The sequence below is a fragment of the Triturus cristatus genome, chromosome 7 (assembly GCF_964204655.1).
Source record: "Triturus cristatus chromosome 7, aTriCri1.1, whole genome shotgun sequence".
Taxonomy (NCBI): Eukaryota; Metazoa; Chordata; class Amphibia; order Caudata; family Salamandridae; genus Triturus; species Triturus cristatus.
Window position 1 is genome coordinate 782,676,585 of NC_140590.1, and position 26,164 is coordinate 782,702,748.

Here is a 26,164-nt window from a genome sequence, read left to right on the forward strand (position 1 = left end):
TGCTTGCGCGATATGATAGAGCACACTATGACGAACTAGAGGCTCTTATGCAGCACCTTCCAGAAAAATACAAGTACAAGGCTCATGACCTGATACAGGAGGGTAAACTAATTACAAACACCTCCATTAAGTGTGCCCTCGATGCAGCCGACACTGCTTCTAGGGCCATAAATACCAGTGTCCTGCTTCGTCGCCACGCCTGGCTCAGGATCTCAGGGTTCAAGCCTGAAGTCCAGGCATCCATACTCAATCACCCCTTTGACCAGGAAACACTCTTTGGGCCAAAGGTAGACGAAGCGCTCGAAAAGATGAAGAAAGACACAGACACAGCAAAGTCTATGGGGGCACTCCAAACACAAGCCTCCAAACGTTCCTTTCGACGCTCGTCCTTTCGTGGCACAGGCAGAGGCTCCTCCACCGATAACACCTCTACCTCCTACAAGTCCCCTCCTCAAAATACCTTTTCAAAGGGCAATCAAAGGGGTGGTTACAGGGGTAACAACAATAAGGGCAGGGGCAAAACCAACAACACCCGTTCTGCCACCCCCCCCGCACAATGACTCCCCTCCGCTCCCCCCAGACCATTCCACTCCGGTCGGGGGCAGACTACAAAACTTTATCCACGTATGGGAGTCCATAACATCGGACAAATGGGTGACCCAAATCATTCGGTCAGGGTACTGTCTAGAGCTAACATCTACCCCACCCAATATCCCACCGAGGCACCGTCCAATGTCTCAAGAACATTCCACACTGCTCAAACAAGAGGTACTCTCACTCCTGCAAAAACACGCTATAGAGCAGGTCCCCGTCAATCAACGAAATCTAGGGGTCTACTCTCTATATTTCTTAATACCAAAGAAAGACGAGACCCTCAGACCCATTCTGGACCTCCGGCCTCTAAATGCCTACATACATTCAGACCATTTTCACATGGTCACTCTACAACAAGTCCTCCCACTCCTCTGCCAGGGAGACTTTCTCACAACCTTGGATCTGAAAGACGCATACTTTCACATTCCAATACACCCCTCTCACAGGAAATACCTCAGGTTCGTGGTGGACGGGCAACATTACCAATTCACGGTTCTCCCCTTCGGGGTCACCACTGCACCACGAGTGTTTACCAAATGCCTAGCAGTAGTAGCAGCACACCTCAGACGTCAACACATTCACGTCTTCCCTTACTTAGACGACTGGCTGATAAAAGCCACGTCCTACCACCAATGTGTGCAACATACAAACAGCACCATCCAACTGCTCCACCAGCTAGGCTTCACGGTGAACTACCAAAAGTCCCACCTCATACCATCTCACACAAAGCAATATCTCGGGGCCACTATAGACACCTCCAAAGGTATTGCCTATCCAAACTCAGCCAGAATCACAAGCATTCAAGCCTTACGCAAAACATTCCTTCCCCAACACTCTCTTCCAGCAAGAGTGTTCATGAAGCTCATAGGAATGATGGCGTCTTGCATATTTATAGTGCCCCATGCAAGACTCCACATGCGTCCACTTCAAGAGTGCCTAGCACAACAGTGGAACCAGGCCCAGGGTCAGCTGACGGATCTGGTGTTGGTGGACGGCCGCACACATCACTCTCTGCAGTGGTGGAACACCACAAACCTTTCCAAAGGGCGGCCGTTCCTGGACCCGGTTCCTCAGGTGATTCTAACAGCGGACGCATCGCTCTCCGGCTGGGGAGCGCACCTCCTACACCTCACAATGCAAGGTCTATGGACGCCACAGCAAAAATCGCTCCACATCAACCATCTGGAGCTCTTGGCGATCTTTCTAGCCCTAAAATCTTTCCAAAAACAAATTTTGGGCAAAGCAGTCCTCATTCGCACAGACAACATGACTGCGATGTATTATATACAAAAACAGGGGGGGACACACTCTCCCCAGCTCTCCCGCTTAGCCCAGAGCATATGGAGATGGGCAATTCCCCAAAACATCTTTCTCCTGGCACAGCACGTTCCAGGAGTACAAAACACCATAGCAGATCTGCTCAGCAGACAAACGCAACAACTACACGAATGGGAACTGCATCCACAAGTTCTTCACCCATTCTTCAAACAGTGGGGGCATCCTCAAATAGACCTCTTCGCCACCCACGAAAACAAAAAATGCCCAAGCTTCGCCGCCAGATACCCACACCCATTGTCCAAGGGCAATGCGATATGGATGAACTGGTCAGGCAGATTTGCATACGCCTTTCCACCTCTCCCACTAATTCCATTAGTGGTCAGGAAGCTACAACAGCACTCCCTCACACTCATTCTGGTAGCTCCAACGTGGGCCAGGCAGCCGTGGTACACCACGCTACTACAACTATCAGTGGTACCACATCAAAAACTGCACCTTTCCCCATGCCTCCTAACCCAGAACCATGGAGAAATCAGGCACCCGGACCCAGCTCAGCTCAACCTGGCGATCTGGCTCCTGAAATCTTAGAATTCGGATACCTTAACCTTCCCCCTGATTGCATGAACATCATCATGGAAGCCAGACGTCCTACCACTAGAGCATGCTATGCCGCAAAGTGGAAAAGATTTGTAATTTACTGCCGTAACAATACAATCAACCCCCTAGATGCATCCATACAGCACATCATATGCTATCTGCTCCATCTTCACAGGTGTAACCTGGCATATTCATCCATACGCCTACACCTAGCAGCGATCGCTGCTTATCTACAAAACAGGCAGCATTTATCACTCTTCAGAGTGCCCGCTATTAAAGCCTTCATGGAAGGCCTTAAACGAGTAATTCCTCCCAGGGCACCACCTTCCCCTGTATGGAATCTAAATTTAGTTCTTACACGACTAATGGGTCCGCCCTTCGAACCAATGCACAAATGTGAGCTACAGTTTCTCACCTGGAAAACAGCTTTCCTTGTAGCTATCACTTCCCTTAGAAGGGTTGGTGAAATACAAGCGTTCACCATACAGGAACCCTACATACAAATGCATCACAGCAAGGTCATACTTCGCACAAATCCGAAGTTTCTGCCCAAAGTCATTTCCCCCTTCCACCTCAATCAATCAGTGGAATTACCTGTCTTCTTTTCGCAACCCCAATCTGTTGCAGAAAGGGCCTTACACACACTTGATGTAAAAAGGGCGTTACTATACTACATACAAAGAACGCAACCCTTCAGGAAGACTAAACAATTGTTCGTTTCCTTCTCTCCACCACATAAAGGCAACCCCATTTCAAAATCAGGGATAGCTAGGTGGATTGTAAAATGCATACAAATTTGCTATCAAAAGGCAAAGAGAACATTATCTGTTCCCCCTAGAGCCCACTCTACAAGAAAGTTAGGGGCTTCTATGGCTTTTCTAGGGAATATACCCTTAGATGACATCTGCAAGGCAGCCACATGGTCTACACCGCACACCTTCACAAAACACTACTGTGTAGATGTGCATTCCAAGCAGCAAGCTAGGGTGGGCCAGGCTGTACTAAAGACACTTTTTCAAACAGCTGCAACGGATACCGGTGGTCGCCGCTAAGGTTGGGTACTGCTATATAATCTATGCTAAGTGTACAATCTGCAGCTCATATGCCTCGAACGGAATATGCTACTTACCAGTATGCATCTGTTCTTGGCATGTAGAGCTGCAGAGTTGTACACGCCCACCCGCCTCCCCGGCTACCTGTATCCGTTCCAGTACATCTTATTTAGATACAACACATGGGTTTCTCACTGTTATTACTACGCTCCATCATTTCCCTGTTGGCGAAAAACAATCTGAGGATGGAGCCGAAGCCCATGCGCAGTACGGACCGAAGGAGGAGTCACCAAACTCGTGACTTCCAAAGACTGTCCAAGAAGAAAAACAAACTGCAAACATCCGGGCCCAACACCAGATGGCGACCTATGCTAAGTGTACAACTCTGCAGCTCTACATGCCAAGAACAGATGCATACTTGTAAGTAGCATATTCCTTATTTTAAAGTAGCTACCTAGCTTAAGAAAACGCTCATTGAATACTGTAAGTTAATATTAGTGGCATGCTACGATTTCACGAACTTTAGCGTGTCTAATATGGATTGCATTTCCACATCCAGTGGAATTACCAGAAGTACCCAGGGTCTCTGAATTACACACGCATGGCTATTATCAGAGTTGTGCCAGTCTAAGACCATGCTGCCTAGATTTCAAGTAGTTTAGTTCAAAACTAGCTGGACAAAAAGAAATCAGAAGGTGTGGGCATCTTCTAATGCTGGAATGGGAATCCGTATAATTGAGTTTGCCTGAGAATGAACGTTATCACAAATCTAGAACCTTGGACTAAGACCAAGATACTAGATGTGTGATAACGTTCATTCTAAGGCCAACTCAATTTTTTTCTTATTACACTGATCCTAGGATTGTATTCTATGGCGTTTGACCCGAATCAAATCTAGTATATTTGGGCGCTCTCCTGTGTTGGGGGTTTTAGAAGTAGGTAAAACCTTGCAATAGGTACTGTGAGCTGAGCAAAGGATTCTGATCTGATGAGTCTTCTGTAAACCATGATATTGGACTAACCGTGAATCCACGGATAATAGGCTCAGTATGTACACATGTTTGGGGGAGGGGCATATGAAAGGGTGTACATGCAGGCTGGTATGGTTGAGATGGCCATAGCCATCTTATGTAAAGGAACCCACCTTTATGTGCAGCATACATAGGGTTACCTGTCCATTGGGGTACAATCAGACCCTATCAAACAACAGATCCTCTCTCAGCCACAATCCCCACATAAATACGCATTCACTTCATATATGTCCCATGTGTGATGAGGAAAACAAATAGGTGAAAATTCTGGACTTATCGTCATCGATTGGTAATTACTCGGGGTTACGTTCCAGTAAGTCGTTTGTTTTGCTCAGTATGCAACTTTTCATAGGGACAAGCCATGATGAAGGGCAGAGATCCAGAATATGGCAACTGGATGAACTTTTACAGTTGAAAACTAGACGGTATAGCCACAAAAATGCAGGTTAAAAGACTTGTGAAACTATGCTAAAATCACACTGTGACTATAGTAGTCACCTCACAGCCTAAGTGTAGGTGGCAGTAGCCTCCATTGTTCAAAGGAGGACACTTTGGTGTCCCCTGTATACAGAGTTCTGCTCTGATGTAGAACAAAACCAAAAACAACATGGAGCACCTCCTTTGGAGTCGCATCATTGTGGGGCTTTCTGAAGAGAAAACGCATGGTAGTGAATAAACATGCAAGGGAGACCGATAGCCTTGGAACCTTGCTGCTGTACTTGGACCCTGACCCTCAAACGCACGCTGCACTTTGTTTGCGGCTCCTGGAGGGGCAGAGACGCCATAAGTAGCCGAACGCAGTCCTGCAGCGCGGGACGCGCGCCGTAAGTGCCCGGGCAAAGACCGGTGCCATCTTAGCCCGTCATTGACTAACAGAGGCCGGGCTGGGCCACCCCTCTTAGGTGGGTCAGACTCTTCTATCGTCTTCAGTGTGTGCTTGGGACTCCTGATTCTCATCTTGACTACTAGATTATTGCAAAGTAATGGGTAAAAAAAAAACGGGCCACACTACCACGTTAGCTGGAAAAGCGGGAGGACAAAAATCCCATATGACTTATTTGTCTGGTGCTATGGGGGCCATCGAAGAGCAAATTAACACAGTAGAAGAGACTCTTACTCGAAGAAGGCTGGGCACGTTTACGGGAAGTAATACATGTGTGAGCTCTCCTATTAATCCTGCTACACTTGCATGTGAGGGGCAAATTGCTCAGGGTGCTCAAAATGGGTGTATTCAGATCATTTATATGTAAGTGACCCAGAGGAGGACCCCAAACCACCCCCGAAACATTGTAAGGATCCTGATGCTGGAGAGGGGATACAAGCAGTAAACCCTGTTGAGAATAGCCTGGCGATCCGAAATAAAAAGGCGCTTCCTAAAAAAAGGAAAAACTTGGGCAATCTATCAAAAATAGCCGGGCCGAGTAGCTCTGCCAGTGTAGGGAGAGCTATGGTGAAGGTGCAAACTGAGAGCCAAACCCATGAATTAGATAAAATTGCGAGGAAAATCAATGAATTCTACAGCTACGTGGTCGAAGCTTTAGGGAAAATAGCAGACAGAGTGGCTAATATCGAGGGGTGTCTAAGAGGAGATAAGTTACTGTAGGGGGGTGAACACGTTACACAATGACAACCATCCCCGAGGTTCACTCTCAATCCCACAGGTATGGATTCATCCTACCAGGAGCAAACCCGTAGAAAGTTCCCAGCCAGACACCATGCATGATGTTACCAGTTTGCCCATCCAAAGATCCACTCTTCTTGACAACAAATCACAACCTAATAATGACCATAATAAGTCGTTAATAGAGCAGAAAGGATCTAATATTAGATCTGGGGGACATTGAATCGGGGCAAGGGCTTCCCGTGAGAACCTAGAGTTTAAACATCTTGACTTACCGCCAGCAGCTACACCATACGTAGTAATTCTAGCCAATGCCCCTCCCCTCATCAGAACACGAAACATGGGAGGGTTTTCGAAATAAATCTCTTTATTGGCTAGGTTAAAAAAAAGGTCTTACTGATGCATTATTTGATTACTTTAAAATGGTCAGATGGGTTACATGGGTGGGAAAGGGCCGGAAAAACCTTCAGGGAGACTGTATTGTTTTGACTCTCAGCGATCCTATGCTAGTGTATGCAGCTCTTACAAGGGCAGGGAATGCATGTTTCAATTACACTGAGATTAATGTTTTACCTCTAGGTGCTTTCTATTTGCCCCCAGTTGTGAATAACTTTAAAAATCTTGTAAGGGATCCTTATTCTGACACTATGAGATCATTTAATGTCCCTCTCCATAACCGTTTTGATCTGTTAACCACCCTAGAAGACCTAGATTGACCAAGAATACAGCATATGGGGGGGGGTCAAGTCAGGCTGGAATCTATATCGCTCTCAGGTACTTCCTTACATGAGTTGGACTTAGGCCAAGATATCTTGTGTGACAATGGTATAGATTGCAATTTGATTTTAGATCATAAAACCAAGAGTGTGGACATGGTTGAAAACTACATTATTTCTGAGGGCAATCCTGAACCTAGTTCTGACCATGTAGTAACATCTATCATGGATGGGGACAACTTCCACGGAGATGTGATTATCAACATGTTAGGAGAGGGACAGGTAAAGGAAGATACAATCGAGGTATGTAAAATACTCTTCTGGAATATTGCAGGTTTATCCACTACAGTGAGAGAGACTCAGTGGTTAACCTTTGTAGAACAATATTCCATAATATGTTTACAAGAAACCTGGTCAGCTAAGGAAAACCATATTATTGTTTTCCGTACTTTTCATACACATTCAATCACTAGCGAGCAGGGGCGTAATAAAGGGGGTCTATGCATATATGTTTGTAATACGGCTGGGGTGATTAATGCGAAATTTTTAACTGAGACTGCATATTATCAGATCCTATTTATGCACAGGATAGGAGGAAAGGGTACAGCGCTAATCAATTTCTATAATAATATCCCAAAAACACAGACTACGAGTGTGTTCACGAATCTACGTCACACTCTTGAGTAATCTAGAAGATAAAATGTTTGGTGACGTGTATTATTTGGGGTGGTGATTTTAAATGTTTCTTATGCCAACATAGTCAACGGGGTATTTATGGTCTAGGTAAAGATAAAGAAGATATGATGGCCCACTTTTCCCATATAACTCTGGGGGACCTGTTAAATGAAATTGTCTTTCAGTTTGACTTGGGATATGCCAATGAATTTTGTACTCCTCTAGTACCTTTTGAGCCCACCTTCAATGGTAGGGGCTGTAATTCAATTATTGACTGTCCTAGTTTCAAATAGATACTCGCGTAATGTCTACACCTTTGAAACACTTGGTATTATAATGAGTGCTCATTACCCAATTAGCACGGTTTTTAATCTGGAGAGGACAGATAGAAATAAGAATCACGAGGATTTACACTATAATTTCAATATCAATCTCGCAAGCACCAACGGGTATTCCCTAAAGTGGGCAAAAGTGGATCCCGTGGATTTTATTAAACAACTGGTCAACCGGTCTAGTGACAAATTCGAAACCTGTCTTTCCGAGGATAGGGATGATGAGGTTTTAAATGCCTTCTTTAACATCTCAGATGAGGTTCGGAAATTATTAACGAGGGAGCAGAGACAGGGTTTGCATAAGTCACAGGGTTGGTTCGATAAAGAATGTAGTAAGGCCCATACCCACCTGAAGAAGGCACTGCATAGCGTAACTTGATCTAGGGAGGAAATAAGACAGGCTAGAACAATTTATCGACAAGCGTTAAAAAAGCGTAAGGCACAGTTGAGATTAGAAGCATGGCAGTCGTTATACCAGGCATGTGTAAGGAAAGATAATAACAGCTTTTGGAAAGTGGTTAATGCTCCTTTCTTTACTAATAAGGACACTGATTTCATACATATCGCCATTACTGAGGATAAGTGGGTCGAATTTTTTTCGGGTCTCTATAATGATGAGACCATTGGCCAAAACGAGGCATCCTCAGCAGCAATGATGACCAACGATTGTGCTCAGACTGTAGTATTCCCTATAGACATTAGAATTTCTTTAGAGGAAGTTATTAGGGCCATAACTGAGAGTGCCTCTGGTAAAGCGCCAGGGCCGGATGGCGTTCCTATGGACGTATATAAAACTAATCGTGAGCTGTGGGCCCCACTCTTAACTAATGTCCTAAATAGCTGCAGCCAACATGGCGTTATTCCCACATGGTCAGACGCAATAGTGATCCCCATGTTTAAAAAGGGGGACAGAAATGAACCAAGGTGCTATCGTCCAATTTACCTGTTAGATTCCCTCCTGAAAGTAGTAGGGAGGGTGATTCTTAACAGATTACAATCATGGGCTGAAGGGACAAGTGTGTTACAATATGGGTTCCGAGCGGGGCTCAGTACGATAGAGCAAGGACTTAATTTAACACTGATCATAAGTAAATACACACTAGCAAAGGAGGGAAAACTCTTTCTGTCATTCGTTGACCTTAGTTCAGCGTTTGACTGCGTAAAACATGAAAAGCTGTGGAGTGTTCTTAAAGATATGGAAATAGATCCACCGTTACTTTTATTTATTAAAGAATTGTATAGGGAGACAGGGGCCAGGATTCGTTATGGGAGGCAGGGGGAGTGCTCAGCCAAGTTTTGCATAAGAAAGGGGGTGAGGCAAGGTTGTATACTTGCTCCTTTCCTCTTTTCTTTATATAGTAATAGTCTTGTTCAATATTTGTTTGAACACCGGCAGGACTATCCGATAAATTACTTTATGCGGACGTTGCCGTTATCATGGCACGGATGCAAATAGGGCTACAAAGAACTATCACTAACTTTGCTAATTATATGCAAGATGGGGTCTAAATGTAAATATTAGTAAAACATATACAATGAGCTGTGGAAAAAAAACGAGGAAAAAAATGTGATATTTTTATTAACAACAATATTGTTGAAAGCACTGATAAGTTCTCCTATCTGGGGATTAATTTTGATCGGACTGGGTCTTAGACTGCGGCTACGCAGGCAAGAAAATTAATGTTTACAAGAGCAATAGGCGCGGTAATTAATTTCTCAAGGAAATTAGGCTGTAGACCTGTCCCTGAGCTATTAGCTATTTATAAAGCTAAATGCATATCCACAGCGACATATGGGGCAGGTATTTGGGGATTTGCAGATGTTGAACTTATTCAACGTTGTGAAAATGCTTTTACTCAGTATCTGCTGGCGGTTCATAGTTCCACTGCTACCTTTAATTGCCATATGGAACTTGGTCTCCCATTTGTTTCCGATATCATTAGAATCAACCCCCTCTTACTCTGGCACAAGGTGTGGGTATCAACTGAGACTGTTTTTAACCGTGATGTAATTATAGATTGCCTAAAACTGGATAGGATGGCTAATATTCCATGGCTTAGTTATATAAAAAAAATGGTGAAGGAAATCGGCCACCCTGAATATTTCGATACGCCGGAGATCTTGGAAACAATCACTAGAAAAACATTAAAAACTGTCTGTCTGACCTAGCCTGAGAATAAGCGCTGGCTCATAGAGAAAGATAATAAAAAAATTATGGATAACCATCTGATGAAAATATGCCCAGGTATACAACCTTATTTGGTACAAGTTCAGGGAAGTTTTGGTCGTATGCTTTTAACCCGTTTTCGTTTTGGGACTTTTCACAGAATGATTACTTTTCCAGAAGTTAATGATTGGTCGAGAAATCTACTTCCATGCCCCTATGATGACATTTCAACCCAAACTACGTTGCACTGCATTTTATTTTGTACATTTTATTCTTCTCCTAGGAAAAGGTTTTTAATACCTATCTTGAGGCATATAGGCCTAAGACAATGTGGAACAGCTTTTTTGAAGTTACAATCCTTAGAAAATCAATTAATCATAATGGCTATCTCCTCATTTTTAAAGTCTGTTATTAGATATAGGAACACAGTGTGATGACTTAAAGCTATGTTACTCTTGTTTCCTTGGATTTTTATTGATTGTTTTTTGACTATGCAATATAAGCGAAATGTCTCTTTAACTTGTGCTTTTATGATTTTTATTGTATGAAAAAATCGAATAAAGCTGAATTTGAATTGAATTGAACATGCAAGGGGAGAGTGGAACAGCCTTACCAAACCTTGTAGAGGGCACCTAGAAGCAGGAGGGTATAGGTGCTCCAAGTTAGAGTTGATATGAACCTGCACTAGCAGAACTATCTACCTCTAGTGCTGGAAGAGGTGAGGTTCTGTAAGTTGTAACTGAATTGCCCCAGTAGTTCTGTGTTTGAGTACTTATTTATTTTGATGCCTTGCAGATCTCACCCGTGGCTCCTGTGCTTTGTATGGCTGTTCTGCACAATTTTCTCTTTATTCAATTAAATCCTGTTTTCTGACTTGGTTTAGGTGCTTGGGACACTCTTCATTTATGTCCTATTTATGGTAGAAGAGTTCCAGAAGGAGCCGGTGGAGAACATGGATGATGTAATTTATTATGTGAATGGCACTTATCGTCTGCTGGAATTCCTGGTAGCACTCTGTGTGGTTGCTTATGGTGTTACAGAAACTGTCTTTGGCGAGTGGACAGTCATGGGTTCCATGATCATCTTCATTCATTCCTACTACAATGTGTGGCTTCGTGCTCAACTGGGATGGAAAAGCTTCCTCCTGCGACGAGATGCTGTCAACAAGATCAAGTGCCTCCCAACTGCTTCCACTGAGCAATTAGAGCAGCACAATGATATTTGTGCCATCTGCTATCAGGTATTGTGGTAGTGTGACATACGAAGTATTATTTGCCTATGATACTGCTGTATAATGCTTGAATGACGTGTGTGGACTGTCAGTGACACATTCAGTGTGTGGGTGTGCGTGCAAGCACTGTGTTTTCTTTCATTAGTAAGTAGCCCACTATTTGCACTTTATAACACACAGTGACTGTTATACTCCTGTGGCTGTTATATTATCTTCTGAAAGTATGTGCATGTGCACACAACCGTTTCTCCATCTCTTGCCCTTCGTCAGTCCTTTGCTGGCGGTGTTCGTATTCCTCTTGTATTTGGACCGCATCCAGGCTCCGTGTTTTTATGTAGATTTGGATTTTCTGGTGTTCGAGGCATGTGGGCTGCTGAATTCCTATCTGTGCATAGATCGCCGCCTAGTGTTGGGTCCGGATGATTGCACATTGTTGTCCTGTAAGAGTCTTCGAAGTATCACGAGATAGGTGACTCCTCCCCTGGACCACAGTGCGCATGAGCATCCTCTCCATCCTTAGATTGTTTTTTTCCGCCATTGGGTTCGGATGTGCTTATCTTAGCTCAAGTTAGGAAAATTCAGTTTAAGGCCAAAAGGCCTTTAGTTATCGTCGGTACTGTTCCCGTTCGGTATCGACTAGTTTCTTTAGTGCTTTAGCACCTTCTTCCAGCTTTTCGGATCCGCTTGGTCCGAACATCGAACTTCGATCGACGATGGAATCGAGGACTCCATTCAAAAGGTGTCCTTTATGCCACGCGAAATACCCACACATCGACGTCCACCCGGTATGCAACAAATGTCTCTCACCGGATCACGATGAGTCGAAATGTATGGCCTGTGCCCGATTCCGCTCGAAGAAGACTCTCCGGAATCGACGGGCAGCGCGATTGGAGGCGCAGCAATCGGCGCCTGCCCCGGCCAACATCTTTAGCACCGAGGACGCTGAGAGCGTGGAAGACGTGGACTCCAGCCCCGCTTCCGAACACGATTCCCGATCCGAAGACGACGATGAGGTGATCTTTCAGAGAGAAGAAGTCGTCGAAAAGGTAGGAGACTACGATGAGGCCTTTGGGGCCGAGGAAGATAGCTCCAGCGAGGAGCTAGGCCAACCCGTCGATATGGAGGCCGAAAAAATACGTCGTCATAAGGCTCAGGTCGAGGGATCGCCTGTGGGCCTTACCCAAGATCAATCTCACGGTTCTTCGGCCCCGCCTTCAGGCCCGGCCTCGAACATTTCGCAAGAGCCATTATTATCGAAGGCGACTGGATTCCCTTCAGCGAAACCGAAACCATCCATCGCACCAGTTCCATCGAAACCGAAAGTGAAAATGGTTGTGATCGGCTCGAAGGCCTCGAAGCCCTCCACTCCTTCGATGCCGGTAAAGGTCATCGGCTCCGACCGCGCAAAAAGGGATTTCGGTGCCGAGCTCACTGCAGCGGATACGGGTGCCGAGCCAAAGAAGAAGGCCCTCGGTCCCCACAAGGCGCCTCGGCCTCTGGCACCGAAGACATCGGCCCCAACCACCAAAGTCAAGGTGGCCACCCCGTCAACGTCTAAGACGGCGGCGCCTGCCAAGTCATCGACTCCAACGAGCGTCGATACCTCCCTTCGGATCGATGACCCCATGACTGCAAAGAAGTCGAGTGCCGCTTCGACGCCTACCTCCAAGGTGCCGACCGGTACCAAAGAGCCATCTGCGTTCACCGTGCAACAGGTCTTGGCATCATTGCAACGCATCAGAGAACGGGCAGCCCTCCACTCTACGTCGGGTCCCGACACGCACAAGGCTTCAAAAGCACCCTCGGCGCCGGCCAACATCACGTTTGGGTTGCCGCCGCCCACGGCGCCGAAACTGTTTGAGATTCGGACACGTGTGCGCCAGACACAGTCCCCATCCACAGGACAAACAGATTTCGAGCCTTCACAGCCACAATTTATCGACGCCAACACTGGTAGGTTGATGCTCCGCAAGCGGAAAATCACACCAGAGAGGGGATTGGACTCCTACAAAATTCCTCTCCAACACAAATTGCCGGCAGGGTCAGAGCCAGTGCTTCATGAACACTTTCAACCCTTCCATCAGGATCCACCGTGCTTTTCTCCTACGCCTTCAGAGGCAGACGCAGTAGAGGACTATGTAGGGGATAATACCACCTACCCTGGGGATATCAATCCTGATGATCACCTGCAAGACCCAGATCAGGCATGGGATGACCCCACAGGCCAGGGTACCGCACCAGATACCTATGACACGCAGCTTTATAACATAAAGACATCTCCCACAGAGGACACTGCTGCCTTTAATGCCCTCATAGAACGGGCTGCTGACAATCATGGAGTAGAACTCCATTCCGACACTGTCGAAGAAGACTTCTTGGTGGACACTTTCGCCTCTTCCGAAAGAACTGTCAAAACTCTGCCCATGTTAAAAGGAGTTCTCAAACCTGCAAAAGACATTTTTAAAGAAACAACCAGGGCGCGGGTTCTAAACCCCAAGATTGAAAAAAAATACAAGCCTGCACCAGGAGACCCTATGTACATTAGGGGCCAGTTGCCTTTGGACTCCATGGTGGTTGCTAATGCTCGCAAAAGAGCCCACTCACAAACAGGTGATGCTCCTCCCCCAGACAAGGAGTCCAAAGTGCTGGAGACATCAGGCAAACGGATTGCAGCGCAAGCAGCAAACATCTGGCGCATTGCCAACACACAGGCACTCCTGGCCCGTTATGATAGGTCCCACTACGACACATTAGACTCACTACTCCAACATTTGCCAGATGAATATAAAGAGGCAGCGGAGCTCCTCATCAGAGAGGGACAACTCCTTACCAATGCATCCATCAAGTGCGCACTGGATGCAGCCGACACAGCGGCGAGGGCAATCAACACCAGCGTCATGTTGAGAAGGCATGCATGGTTGAGAATCTCAGGCTTCAAGCCGGAGATTCAGAACAATATCTTAAATCAACCGGTCAACCCAGACTATTTATTTGGCCCTGAAGTTGACACTACCCTCGAGAAAATTAAAAAAGACACTGACACTGCGAAATCAATGGGGGCTCTGCAGACGCAGCAGTTTCGTAGTGGCTCCTTTCGTCGCCCCGGGAATAGAGGAGCAGCTAGAGGTCAGGGGTCACAGCAGCAGTACACTAAAGGGGGCACACAAAGTACCTATGATAAAACCAACAGAGGTGGATATCGTGGCTCCAGCACCAAGGGCAGAGGACGTGGTTACGGCAACACCAGGTCCTCCCCCAAAAACAAACAGTGACGCCCTCTCCCTGCCCCCCGACCACATAACACCTGTCGGGGGGAGACTCCAACGGTTCCTGTCAGCGTGGAAAACCATCACCACAGACAGGTGGGTCAGGGACATTATCCAGCACGGTTACTGTCTCGAATTAACGTCCACTCCACCCAACATACCGCCAAACTACCGTCCTATGTCCGTAGAGCACTTGGCATTATTGCAGCAGGAAGTGCTAAGTATGCTGCCAAAAGGTGCAATAGAGGTCGTGCCCGTCAACCAGCAGGGGACAGGGGTGTACTCTCTGTACTTCTTAATCCCAAAAAAGGACGGGTCGCTCAGACCTATACTAGACCTGAGACCCCTCAACCAATACATTCTCTCAGAGCATTTCCATATGCTCACCCTACAGCAGGTTCTCCCGCTACTCAATCAAGGAGACTTCCTAGCCACACTGGACCTAAAAGATGCGTATTTCCACATACCCATACACCCATCACACAGGAAATTTCTCAGGTTCACTGTTCAGGGACATCACTATCAATTCAAAGTTCTCCCCTTCGGAGTAACAACAGCACCCAGGGTCTTTACCAAGTGCCTAGCAACAGTGGCTGCACATCTACGGAGGCAACACATTCACGTCTTCCCTTACCTGGACGACTGGCTTGTTCAGGCAAAGTCAGCCCAGCAATGTGCCAGCCACATGTCCCTCACCATTCACCTTCTTCACAGTCTGGGATTCTCACTAAATTACCCAAAATCACATCTCCAACCCGCTCACGTACGACAGTACCTGGGCGCGACCATAAACACTCTGGCAGCCACAGCTCAGCCAAATTTAGTGAGGATCAACAGCATGCAACTGCTGATCTCAAAGTTCAAACCTCAACACTCCCTTCCTGCGCGAGTGTTCATGCAGTTGATAGGCATGATGGCCTCCTGCATTTACATAGTCCCGCACGCGAAACTACATATGTGCCCGCTTCAGGAGTGCTTGGCACGTCAATGGAATCAGGCTCACGGGCAATTAAAAGACCTAGTGTTGGTGAGCGGTCGGGCATACAACTCTCTGCATTGGTGGAATCCACAAAACCTTTGCAAGGGGCCGACCGTTCCAAGAGCCTGTTCCACAAATAATACTGACAGCGGACGCCTCTCTCCAGGGTTGGGGAGCTCATGTACTCACTTACACAGTGCAGGGACTATGGACAACGCAACAAAGGAAGATGCACATCAACGTTCTGGAACTGATGGCAATCTTCCTCGCCATGAAGGCATTCAAAGTACACTTGTGCAACAAAGTCGTGTTGATCCGGACGGACAACATGACCGCCATGTACTACATACAAAAGCAGGGAGGGACACACTCTCCACAGTTGTCTCATCTGGCTCAGAGCATGTGGAAGTGGGCCATTCAGAGGAACATCTTCCTCATGGCGGAACACCTCCCGGGCAAGGACAACCAGATGGCGGATCTGCTCAGCAGACACAGCCACCAAATACACGAGTGGGAGATACATCCATCAGTACTCCAACCGTACTTCCAATGGTGGGATCATCCAGAGATAGACCTATTCGCCACAAGGGAAAACGCAAAATGCCAAAACTTTGCCGCCAGGTTCCCACATCCACAGTCGCAGGGCAATGCAATATGGATGAACTGGTCAGGCAGATTTGCGTACGCTTTTCCCCCAGCACCATTAATACCGCTGGTGGCACACAAACTAAGGCAACACTCAATGACGCTCATCCTGGTTGCTCCAACGTGGGCACGCCAACCATGGTACACCACGTTTCTGGAACTGTCCGTGGTACCGCATCAACAACTACGGCTAACACCCACGCTTTTAACGCAGAGCCATGGCGAGATTCAGCACCCAGATCCGCAACAGCTGAACCTGGCGATCTGGCTCCTGAGATCTTAGAATTTGGCTATCTAACTTTGCCTCCAGAATGTATGAATATCATCAAGGAGGCACGGAGACCCACTACCAGAGCCTGCTACGCGGCTAAGTGGAAAAGATTTGTCATTTATTGTAAAAATAATGACATCAATCCGCTGGATGCATCAACGCAAAACATTATCTGTTATCTATTACACTTATACCGATGCAATCTAGCATACAATTCCATCCGTATACATTTAACCGCACTGGCAGCTTACCTTCAGAACAGGCAGCACCTCTCACTGTTCAAAGTGCCTGCCATCAGAGCTTTCTTGGAGGGACTCAAACGTGTGATTCCTCCAAGACACCCTCCTTCACCAGTCTGGAACCTAAATGTGGTCCTCACCAGACTGATGGGACCACCTTTTGAACCTCTACACTCTTGTGAGATTCAATTTCTAACATGGAAAGTAGCTTTCCTAGTTGCCATTACTTCCCTAAGAAGAGTTAGTGAACTTCAGGCACTAACCATTCAAGAGCCATTTATACAGGTTCATGCTAACAGGGTCGTACTACGCACCACCCTACTTTCATGCCCAAGGTAATTTTGCAGTTCCATATGAACCAATCCATAGAACTACCAGTGTTTTATCCTAATCCTGAGAATGTGGCAGAGAGAATGCTCCACACACTTGATATCAAAAGAGCTCTCCTGTACTATATTGACAGAACACAAAATTTCAGGAAAACAAACCAACTGTTTGTTGCCTTTTCTCCACAGTACAAAGGCAACCCCATTTCCAATGCAGGAATAGCTAGGTGGATCGTTAAGTGTATACAGATTTGCTATGAAAAAGCTAAGCGCACACTAACAATTCCTCCAAGAGCCCACTCCACACGGAAGTTGGGGGCCTCCATGGCTTTCCTGGGAAATATTCCTTTAGAGGAGATATGTAGAGCAGCCACATGGTCCACTATACATACATTTACCAAGCACCACTGTGTAGATGTACACTCAAGACAGCAGGCTGCTGTAGGACAGGCTGTTCTCAAAACTCTTTTTCAGACTGCTGCAGCTGGCACGGGAATCCGCCGCTAAATGGAGGGACTGCTATATAATCTATGCACAGATATGAATTCAGCAGCCCTTATGCCTCGAACCGGATATGCTACTTACCAGTATGCATCTGTTCTTGGCATGTAGGGCCAAGAACAGATGAACACACTCTCCACAGTTGTCTCATCTGGCTCAGAGCATGTGGAAGTGGGCAATTCAGAGGAACATATTCCTCATGGCGGAACACCTCCCCGGCAAGGACAACCAGATGGCGGATCTGCTCAGCAGACACAGCCACCAGATGCACGAGTGGGAGCTACATCCGTCAATTCTCCAACCGTACTTCCAACAGTGGGGTCATCCAGAGATAGACCTATTCGCCACAAACGAAAACGCAAAATGCCAAAGCTTTGCCGCCAGGTTCCCACATCCACAGTCACAGGGCAATGCGATATGGATGAACTGGTCCGGCAGATTTGCGTACGCTTTTCCCCCAGCACCATTAATACCGCTGGTGGCACGCAAACTGCGACAACACTCACTGACACTCATCCTAGTTGCTCCCACATGGGCGCGCCAACCATGGTACACCACCTTTCTAGAACTTTCCGTGGTGCCGCATCAAAGGCTGCGGATCAAACCCGCACTTTTAACGCAGAACCATGGCGAAATTCAGCACCCAGATCCGCAACAGCTGAACCTGGCAATCTGGCTCCTGAGGTCTTAGAGTTTGGCTACCTAAACCTGCCACCTGACTGTATGGACATCATCAAGGAGGCCAGGAGACCCACTACCAGAGCTTGCTATGCGGCTAAATGGAAGAGGTTTGTCATTTACTGCAACAACAATGACATTACCCCGCTGGACGCATCCATTCAAATAATCATCTGTTACCTCGTACACCTATACCGATGCAATCTGGCATACAACTCAATACGTATCCATTTAACCGCGATAGCAGCCTATCTCCAAAACAGGCAGCACCTCTCTTTATTCAGAGTGCCTGCCATCAAAGCCTTCTTGGAGGGACTCAAACGAGTAATCCCCCCAAGACACCCACCGGCACCGGTGTGGAACCTCAATTTGGTCCTCACCAGATTATTGGGTCCACCCTTTGAACCTCTCCATTCATGTGAGATTCAATTCCTCACCTGGAAAGTAGCTTTCCTAGTGGCAATCACTTCGTTAAGAAGAGTTAGTGAACTCCAGGCACTAACCATTCAAGAGCCATTCATACAGGTTCACGCAAACAGGGTTGTACTACGTACCAACCCCAAATTCATGCCCAAAGTGATATCGCAGTTCCACATGAATCAAACTATTGAACTGCCTGTTTTCTTTCAAAATCCACAGAATGTCGCAGAGAGAATGCTCCATACACTAGATGTAAAGAGGGCCCTCATGTACTATATAGACAGAACTAAGGACTTTAGGAAAACAAAACAACTTTTCGTTGCCTTTTCTCCACAACACAAGGGCAACGCCATTTCCAAAGAAGGTATAGCCAGATGGATCGTTAAATGTATTCAAATTTGCTATCAAAAAGCTAAACACACATTAACGATTCCCCCACGAGCCCACTCAACACGAAAGTTAGGGGCGTCCATGGCTTTCCTAGGAAACATCCCTTTACAGGAAACATGTAGAGCAGCCACATGGTCCACTATACATACATTTACCAAACACTACTGTGTAGATGTACACTCAAAACAGCAGGCAGCTGTAGGACAGGCTGTTCTCAAAACTCTTTTTCAGACTGCTGCAGCTGGCACGGGTAGCCGCCGCTAATGGAGGTACTGCTATATATTCTATGCACAGATATGAATTCAGCAGCCCACATGTCTCGAACTGAATATGCTACTTACCAGTATGCATCTGTTCTTGGCATGTAGGGCTGCTGACATTCATATCGCCCACCCTCCTCCCCGGCACCTGTAGCGGCTGCAGCACTCAGAATTACTGTATAGCATGGTCATCACTTACTGTATCTGCTCCATCACTGCCACAATGGCGAAAAACAATCTAAGGATGGAGAGGATGCCCATGCTCACTGTGGTCCAGGGGAGGAGTCACCTATCTCGTGATACTTCGAAGACTCTTCCAGGACAACATTGTGCAATCATCCGGACCCAACACTAGGCGGCGATCTATGCACAGATATGAATGTCAGCAGCCCTACATGCCAATGCTCGGAAAAGAGCCAATTCACAGACAACGGGTGATGCTCCTCCCCCTGACAAGGAGTCTAAGGTCTTGGAAATTTCAGGAAAAAGAGTTGCTGCACAGGCAGCTAACATCTGGAGAATTGCCAACACTCAGGCACTTCTGGCTCGATACGACAGGGCACATTATGATACCCTAGAGACACTGCTACAGCACCTCCCAGATCAGTTTAAGGAAGGAGCAGAGTCGCTTATTACAGAAGGGAAGCTCATAAGCAACACTTCCATTAAGTGCGCTCTTGACGTAGCGGACACTGCAGCTAGGGCTATTAACACCAGCGTCATGTTAAGAAGGCATGCTTGGTTGAGAATCTCAGGATTCAAACCAGAGATACAGACAACGATACTCAATCAACCTGTCAACCCTCACTCCCTTTTTGGCCCCGAAGTTGACACCACCCTAGAAAAGATCAAAAAAGATACAGAGACTGCAAAGTCTATGGGGGCTCTGCAATCACAGCAGTTTAGGATTGGGTCCTTTCGTCGCTCTACCAACAGAGGACCATCTAGAGGCCAGAACTCCCAACAGTCGCATTACACTAAACACGTTACACAGACCACCTATAATAAGAATAACAGAGGTGGATACCGTGGAAACAACGTCAAGGGCAGAGGCCGAGGAAACAACAGCTCCAGGTCCTTCGCCACCAACAAACAGTGACGCTTTGTCACTGCCCCCCAACCACGTAACACCTGTCGGGGGAGACTCCAGGAGTTCCTGCCGGTCTGGAAGTCCATCACTACAGACAGGTGGGTGAGAGACATTGTCCAGTACGGTTATTGTCTGGAGCTCACATCCACTCCACCACACATACCACCAAGACACCGTCCTATGTCCGCAGAGCACTTGCACTTATTCCACCAGGAAGTTCTCAGTATGCTCCAAAAAGGAGCCATAGAACTCGTGCCAGCAGAAGAACAGGGATCAGGAGTGTACTCACTGTATTTTCTGATCCCCAAAAAGGACGGGTCTCTCAGACCCATACTGGATTTAAGACCTCTAAACCGTTACATTCTGTCAGAGCATTTTCACATGCTCACCTTGCAACAGGTGCTGCCGTTGCTCAAACAGGGAGACTTTCTCGCGACACTAGATCTCAAAGATGCGTATTTCCATATACCCATACACCCATCACACAGAAAATATCTCAGGTTCACTGTTCTCAACCAACATTACCAGTTCAAAGTCCTCCCTTTCGGAGTGACAACGGCACCCAGAGTGTTCACCAAGTGCCTGGCAACAGTGGCGGCGCACTTAAGGAGACAGCACATACATGTCTATCCTTATCTGGACGACTGGCTTATCCAGGGAAGGTCGGCCCAGCAGTGTGCCAACCACGTAACCCACACCATTCACCTTCTTCACAGCCTTGGCTTCTCCCTGAATTATCCAAAGTCCCACCTTCAACCCACCCACGTACAGCAGTACCTATGCGCGACCATAGACACTCTGGCAGTCAAGGCACAGCCCAATTCAGTAAGGATCAACAACATGCAGTTGCTCATAAAGAAGTTCAAACCTCAACACTCACTACCGGCACGAGTGTTTATGCAGTTGATAGGCATGATGGCCTCCTGCATCTTCATAGTCCCGCACGCGAGGTTACATATGCGTCCGCTTCAGGAGTGGTTGGCACGTCAGTGGAATCAGGCTCACGGACAATTGAAGGACCTAGTGTTGGTGAGCGGTCGGGCATACAACTCTCTGCATTGGTGGAATCCACAAAACCTTTGCAAGGGCCGACCGTTCTGAGAGCCTGTCCCACAAATCATACTGACGGCGGACGCGTCTCTCCAGGGATGGGGAGCTCATGTACTCAATTACACAGTGCAGGGACTATGGACGACACAGCAAAGGAGGATGCACATCAACCTTCTGGAACTCATGGCAATCTTCCTTGCAATGAAGGCATTCAAAGTACACTTGTGCAACAAAGTCGTGTTGATCCGGACGGACAACATGACCGCCATGTACTACATACAAAAGCAGGGAGGGACACACTCTCCACAGTTGTCTCATCTGGCTCAGATATGAATGTCAGCAGCCCTACATGCCAAGAACAGATGCATACTGGTAAGTAGCATATTCGATCGTCAAAGTGACAGTTTTGTTCCTAGAGATCTCTCCTCTGGGTCAGAGGAGGGCATGACTTGGATGTCGAATGCACATAGTTTTGAACAATGCAATATGCAGTAGCCATTTTATATGAGGGTGGTATGGGTGGTAAAGGGACGCCATATCACTTCAAATTTAGACACTCAATCGCAGATGATAGCAGTCCATGTTTCCATAGTGTAGAGGGACCACAACATGTTCAGAGAGGGATGTAGTGTTTTTTTTCTCCACATTTGGGCTTCATACAGCCGCGGCTAGGAGCAGATGAGAGAATAAGTGGGGGGGGGGGATGTTGTGGGAAAAGTCTGCCCACCCCAGGTCGCCTAAGAGGATCATTAGTGGATCCATTTGCACTAAGAACATTTGTGATCTGTTTTGTGCTCTTGATCTTTACCCAAAATGTCTGAATCAATGGGCAAAACCACCATGTGTGTAAAAATGTACTTCGTTCACCACACTCCTTTCAAAACAAATCTAAACCCCCCGAACATCTTGGCAAGCCTTAACGGGTATGAAATACCAGCGGGTCAATATTTGATATGCATTCTCCTTGTAGCGGATGCAGATGGAGGATTTAGCTGCTCTGTCATATATCCCCCCATCTGTCATCGGGATTCACAGTATCCAGTTCTCTTTCCCATTATAATGCACCAGCATGATTCCGAGCGGGTGCCAGCTGTAGGAGGTATTGATATAGCCCCGGTGTGCCTTTACGGCGACGTTAAGATAGAGGGCCTCAATGAGTGTAGTATTGCTCTGGAAGGCAAATCGCGCAGGGGGCCTGGCTGCCCAATGAATCAACTCACTCATCATAAAAGTGCCATGTCGAGTCAGGACAAATTTAGTAAGTGGGTCTCCGTCGTCGCAGATGTCACCCAGGATAGCAGAACAGCCCTGGATCCAGATGAAAGAGCAGGGATTGGTCTTGCATGGAGAGATGTCAGGGTTTTGCAGTGTGAATCGTTTCTGGATTCACATGCTGTGTATTATTCTGCCATCTAGTGGTTAGGTCCAGAATTCTCTCCCAAAAACTTCTGTCCTTCTACTCTTTTTAGCTCTCGCCTGAGCCAGCGCTTTAGCGCTGCTCTCGCGAGAGCTTTTGTAAAAGGGGGATTTGGAAGTGCAAACCAGTGCTTTCAGGCCGCCAACTTCAGTGCATGTGTGCCGGGCGCGCGCACCATTTGGCAGCCTGAGTGATCATTTCGCGGCCGCTTTGATGTTCTCAGTGAGCCGCGCGGCCACTGAGAACATCAAAGCGGCCGCGATAGTGCTAATTGTTGCTGCTGCTTGCCTCTAAGCATCAGACCGAGCCTCGGGCTGTGGAAAGACAGCTGTACACCTCCGCTCTCTCACTGAGGGCCCCTCCCTAGGCAAAGAGCAGCTTTCTGCGGCCGGAGAAAACATGTTGGGAGGAGGCAGAACAACTGATATGCATCTTCAAAGAATACTAATGAAAGTGTTTTAAAAAGTAGGAGTCCGAGAAACACGAATCTGTGATGTTAAGTGTGGAGAGCAGCGAGCGCGCGAGCTCCTGTCATGCAATCGTTCCTTTATTGCACGTGGTAGACGGCAGGCAGTGTTCCAGTCTTCATTACGGTTTTGGGATATTATGTTGTCACCCACCCACTCTCCCTCTTTCTTCCCAGTGCTTTTTAAGTCTCGCCTGAGCCAGCGCTTTAGCGCTGCTCTGGCGAGAGCTATAGAAAACGGGGATTTGGAAGTGCAAACGAGTGCTTTTCAGGCCCCCAACTACAGTGCATGTGCGCCGGGCGCGCGCACCATTTGGCAGCCTGCGTGTACATTTCGCGGGCGCTTTGATGTTCTCAGTGAGCCGCGCGGCCACTGAGAACATCAAAGCGCCCGCGAAAGTGCTCACCATATGCCAGCCTTCCCTGTGTTGGAGCTTTAAACAACTATAGTGACATCCTGTGTGACTGCAGTTAAATAACAGGCTATTTGGCAAGCTTTTGAGTCCTGCTGAAGCATTCAAATGCCAAGAAATCTTAGTGCACTGGTCCTCCTATTCAGGCCTGGACTCGTTTCAGTTTACACTTCGCTCAGTTCATTGCTTCCACACAGGCTGCATTGGTCCATTTTAAAGATGCCTGCTCTGAAATGTACGTGTGGTGTGTGCGTGGACGTTCTCCATTATCACTTCAGCTTTAAAATGGTTGGCTGCTGTTCTTCTTTCTTTTCCATGCAGTGTTCCAGTCTCTGCAGCCATTAGACTGTATGTCCTGCAGCACAGGGAACACAACAGTTTTCTCTTGCGTGGTTATGAGGTTTTCTGCCTTTGCCCTCTTTCAAGGTTACCTGACCTGGTAGCGCATTGAAGAGTACATACAGCACACAAGTCCAACGCCCTAGGACGGTTTTCGATTAAAGCCATCTGATTTATATAAAGTTCCTTTTCAATTACCAAAATAACTTTATTTTTCCTTTCGTACCTCAGAGCTGATCATAAAGCTTCTCTTATGACTTTTAGTATATATACATTCAGTATATATGAAATATTAATGATCTAAAATGACGAAACTGACAATATCAATTTCTGAAGATTTTCTTAAGCAAAAGCAAGAAGACCAACAAAAGGATTTAGAAATGCAGATGTGCCTTAACCATGTGTACCGCTGATGTCAAGAAAATCCTGTGCTTGAATGGAGCAAATGCTGAGATTCTTGTGCTTCCATCCCCTTTGAGCAGCCACAGACCCATGGAAGCCCACTCTGTACACCTACAAAGAAACCAGCATTTGGCTGCCAACTTCTTGGTTTTCCCAATTGTTGTTTTCTTATTTCTTTTTGTAAACATTTACTACAAAAACAATTTTGTGTCTTCAGAAAGCACAATAAAACAAGTGGCTAAGCTATATGTCTGCGCAAACTAGTGTGTTCCTATTTTTAAAAGTTAAAAAAAAGTCTTTATACACGGTGTTCCAAGGAGATGAAATGGCCATCACACTCCAACACAGGGAAGCATCGCTACCCACAATAATGTATAATACTCCAGAGCTCCGTAGTGTGAAGTAACAAAGAATTCAAATTCATTCCAAATATAGTCCTTATAATTTTCTTTATTTTCGTCTTCTTTTAGGCATCCAACAAACGTTTCAATTCTGTAGCCAACACGTGTTTTGTAATTAAGGTGCATCAACCAATGATTTCCTCAGGGCTACAACAATAAATTAACAAGCATTGGCATAGCCAATAGGTCTTGCTTTTGGGACCTTATAAGTATTAAGTTATGCAACTGTTGCATAGGGTCCCAAAAGCGAGACCTATTGGCTATGCCAATGCTTGTTGTTTTTAGGTCTCGCCTGAGCCAGCGCACATTTGCTAGTGAGGACTTCAAACTCCGACCACGCGCTCATGCGTATGCTTTTTCACGCTATTGGCCTTTGAGTGCGTCTTTGTAAGAAAGACTGCACGCAATTGGCCAAAAGGCGGGTGCATGTCCTGCCTTCTCTCTCCCCTGGCCTAGGGAGCTCGGGAGCGAGCAGCAGAGGTGCCGGGTGCCAACTGCATAGCTCACATTTATTACAGTGCACGCGCACTGCGCTTGTTTTTATCTGTGATAAAAATCAGCCATCCTTGGGAGGCATGATGGGGCTAATGGGAGAGCGGCTCCGCGTATCTGCAATTACAGCTCACCCCAGACTCGAAGGAGATAAAACTGGATCTTGCGCACTCGTTTTATGGATGAACTGCAAAGCGGCGGATTAGAGGCGGAATATTAATAAGGGGTGAAGGGTTTAAGGCTGGTGCTCAGAAGCTGTCTGCTTGGATAGACACGCAAGCGGAGGGGTCAGTCTCTTTTTGGGGGTTCTTGGGTCACTTTGGGACCCTGCTGCCAGCAAAACGGGGTTCTGAGAACTTTTAAATCGTCATGATAACAACATCTTGGTTTTATAGAGCTTACTCAACCAGGCTTGCAGCTAATAACGGCGTTGCTGTTCGTCTAACTGCCATCAATGAGTGACTTGGAGGGAGGTACAGCGGGTCGTACCCATCTCGTGGCCGGTTAGGTTTCGCTTTTGCTCATTGCAGTGATGACTCGTTTCCTCAACGCCGAGTGCATTTTAAGAGGCCAGTGAATACCCGTTATGTGGTGAAGTTCTGGCGCAGCTATGTGTGCGTGTGCTGGGTACTTGCCAGTATGGAAATCACCAGCCACGTGTCAACGTCATGTTAAGTGGTGAAAATTTGTTTGAAGGCATTGTTCATGACTGGACTACGGGCTAATCCCAGTGAGAGCACCAACTACACCTAACAAAATACCGAAATACATTTCTAAAAATGAGCGTTAATTACTACATACCAAGCTACAGGTAAAGGCCACTGA

General features: G+C 46.8%; 1 protein-coding gene across 3 annotated transcripts in view; it reads left to right on the plus strand.

Moving 5' to 3' along the window:
• The window catches only part of RNF145 (ring finger protein 145), a 248,514-nt gene that overhangs the window by 205,433 nt on the left and 16,917 nt on the right, over positions 1 to 26,164 (plus strand). For all 3 annotated transcript variants that reach the window (XM_085617590.1, XM_085617591.1, XM_085617592.1), the window contains exon 10: positions 10,947 to 11,303. In XM_085617590.1, coding sequence (XP_085473716.1) covers positions 10,947 to 11,303 — 357 coding nt within the window. The remainder of the gene's footprint in view (positions 1 to 10,946; positions 11,304 to 26,164) is intronic.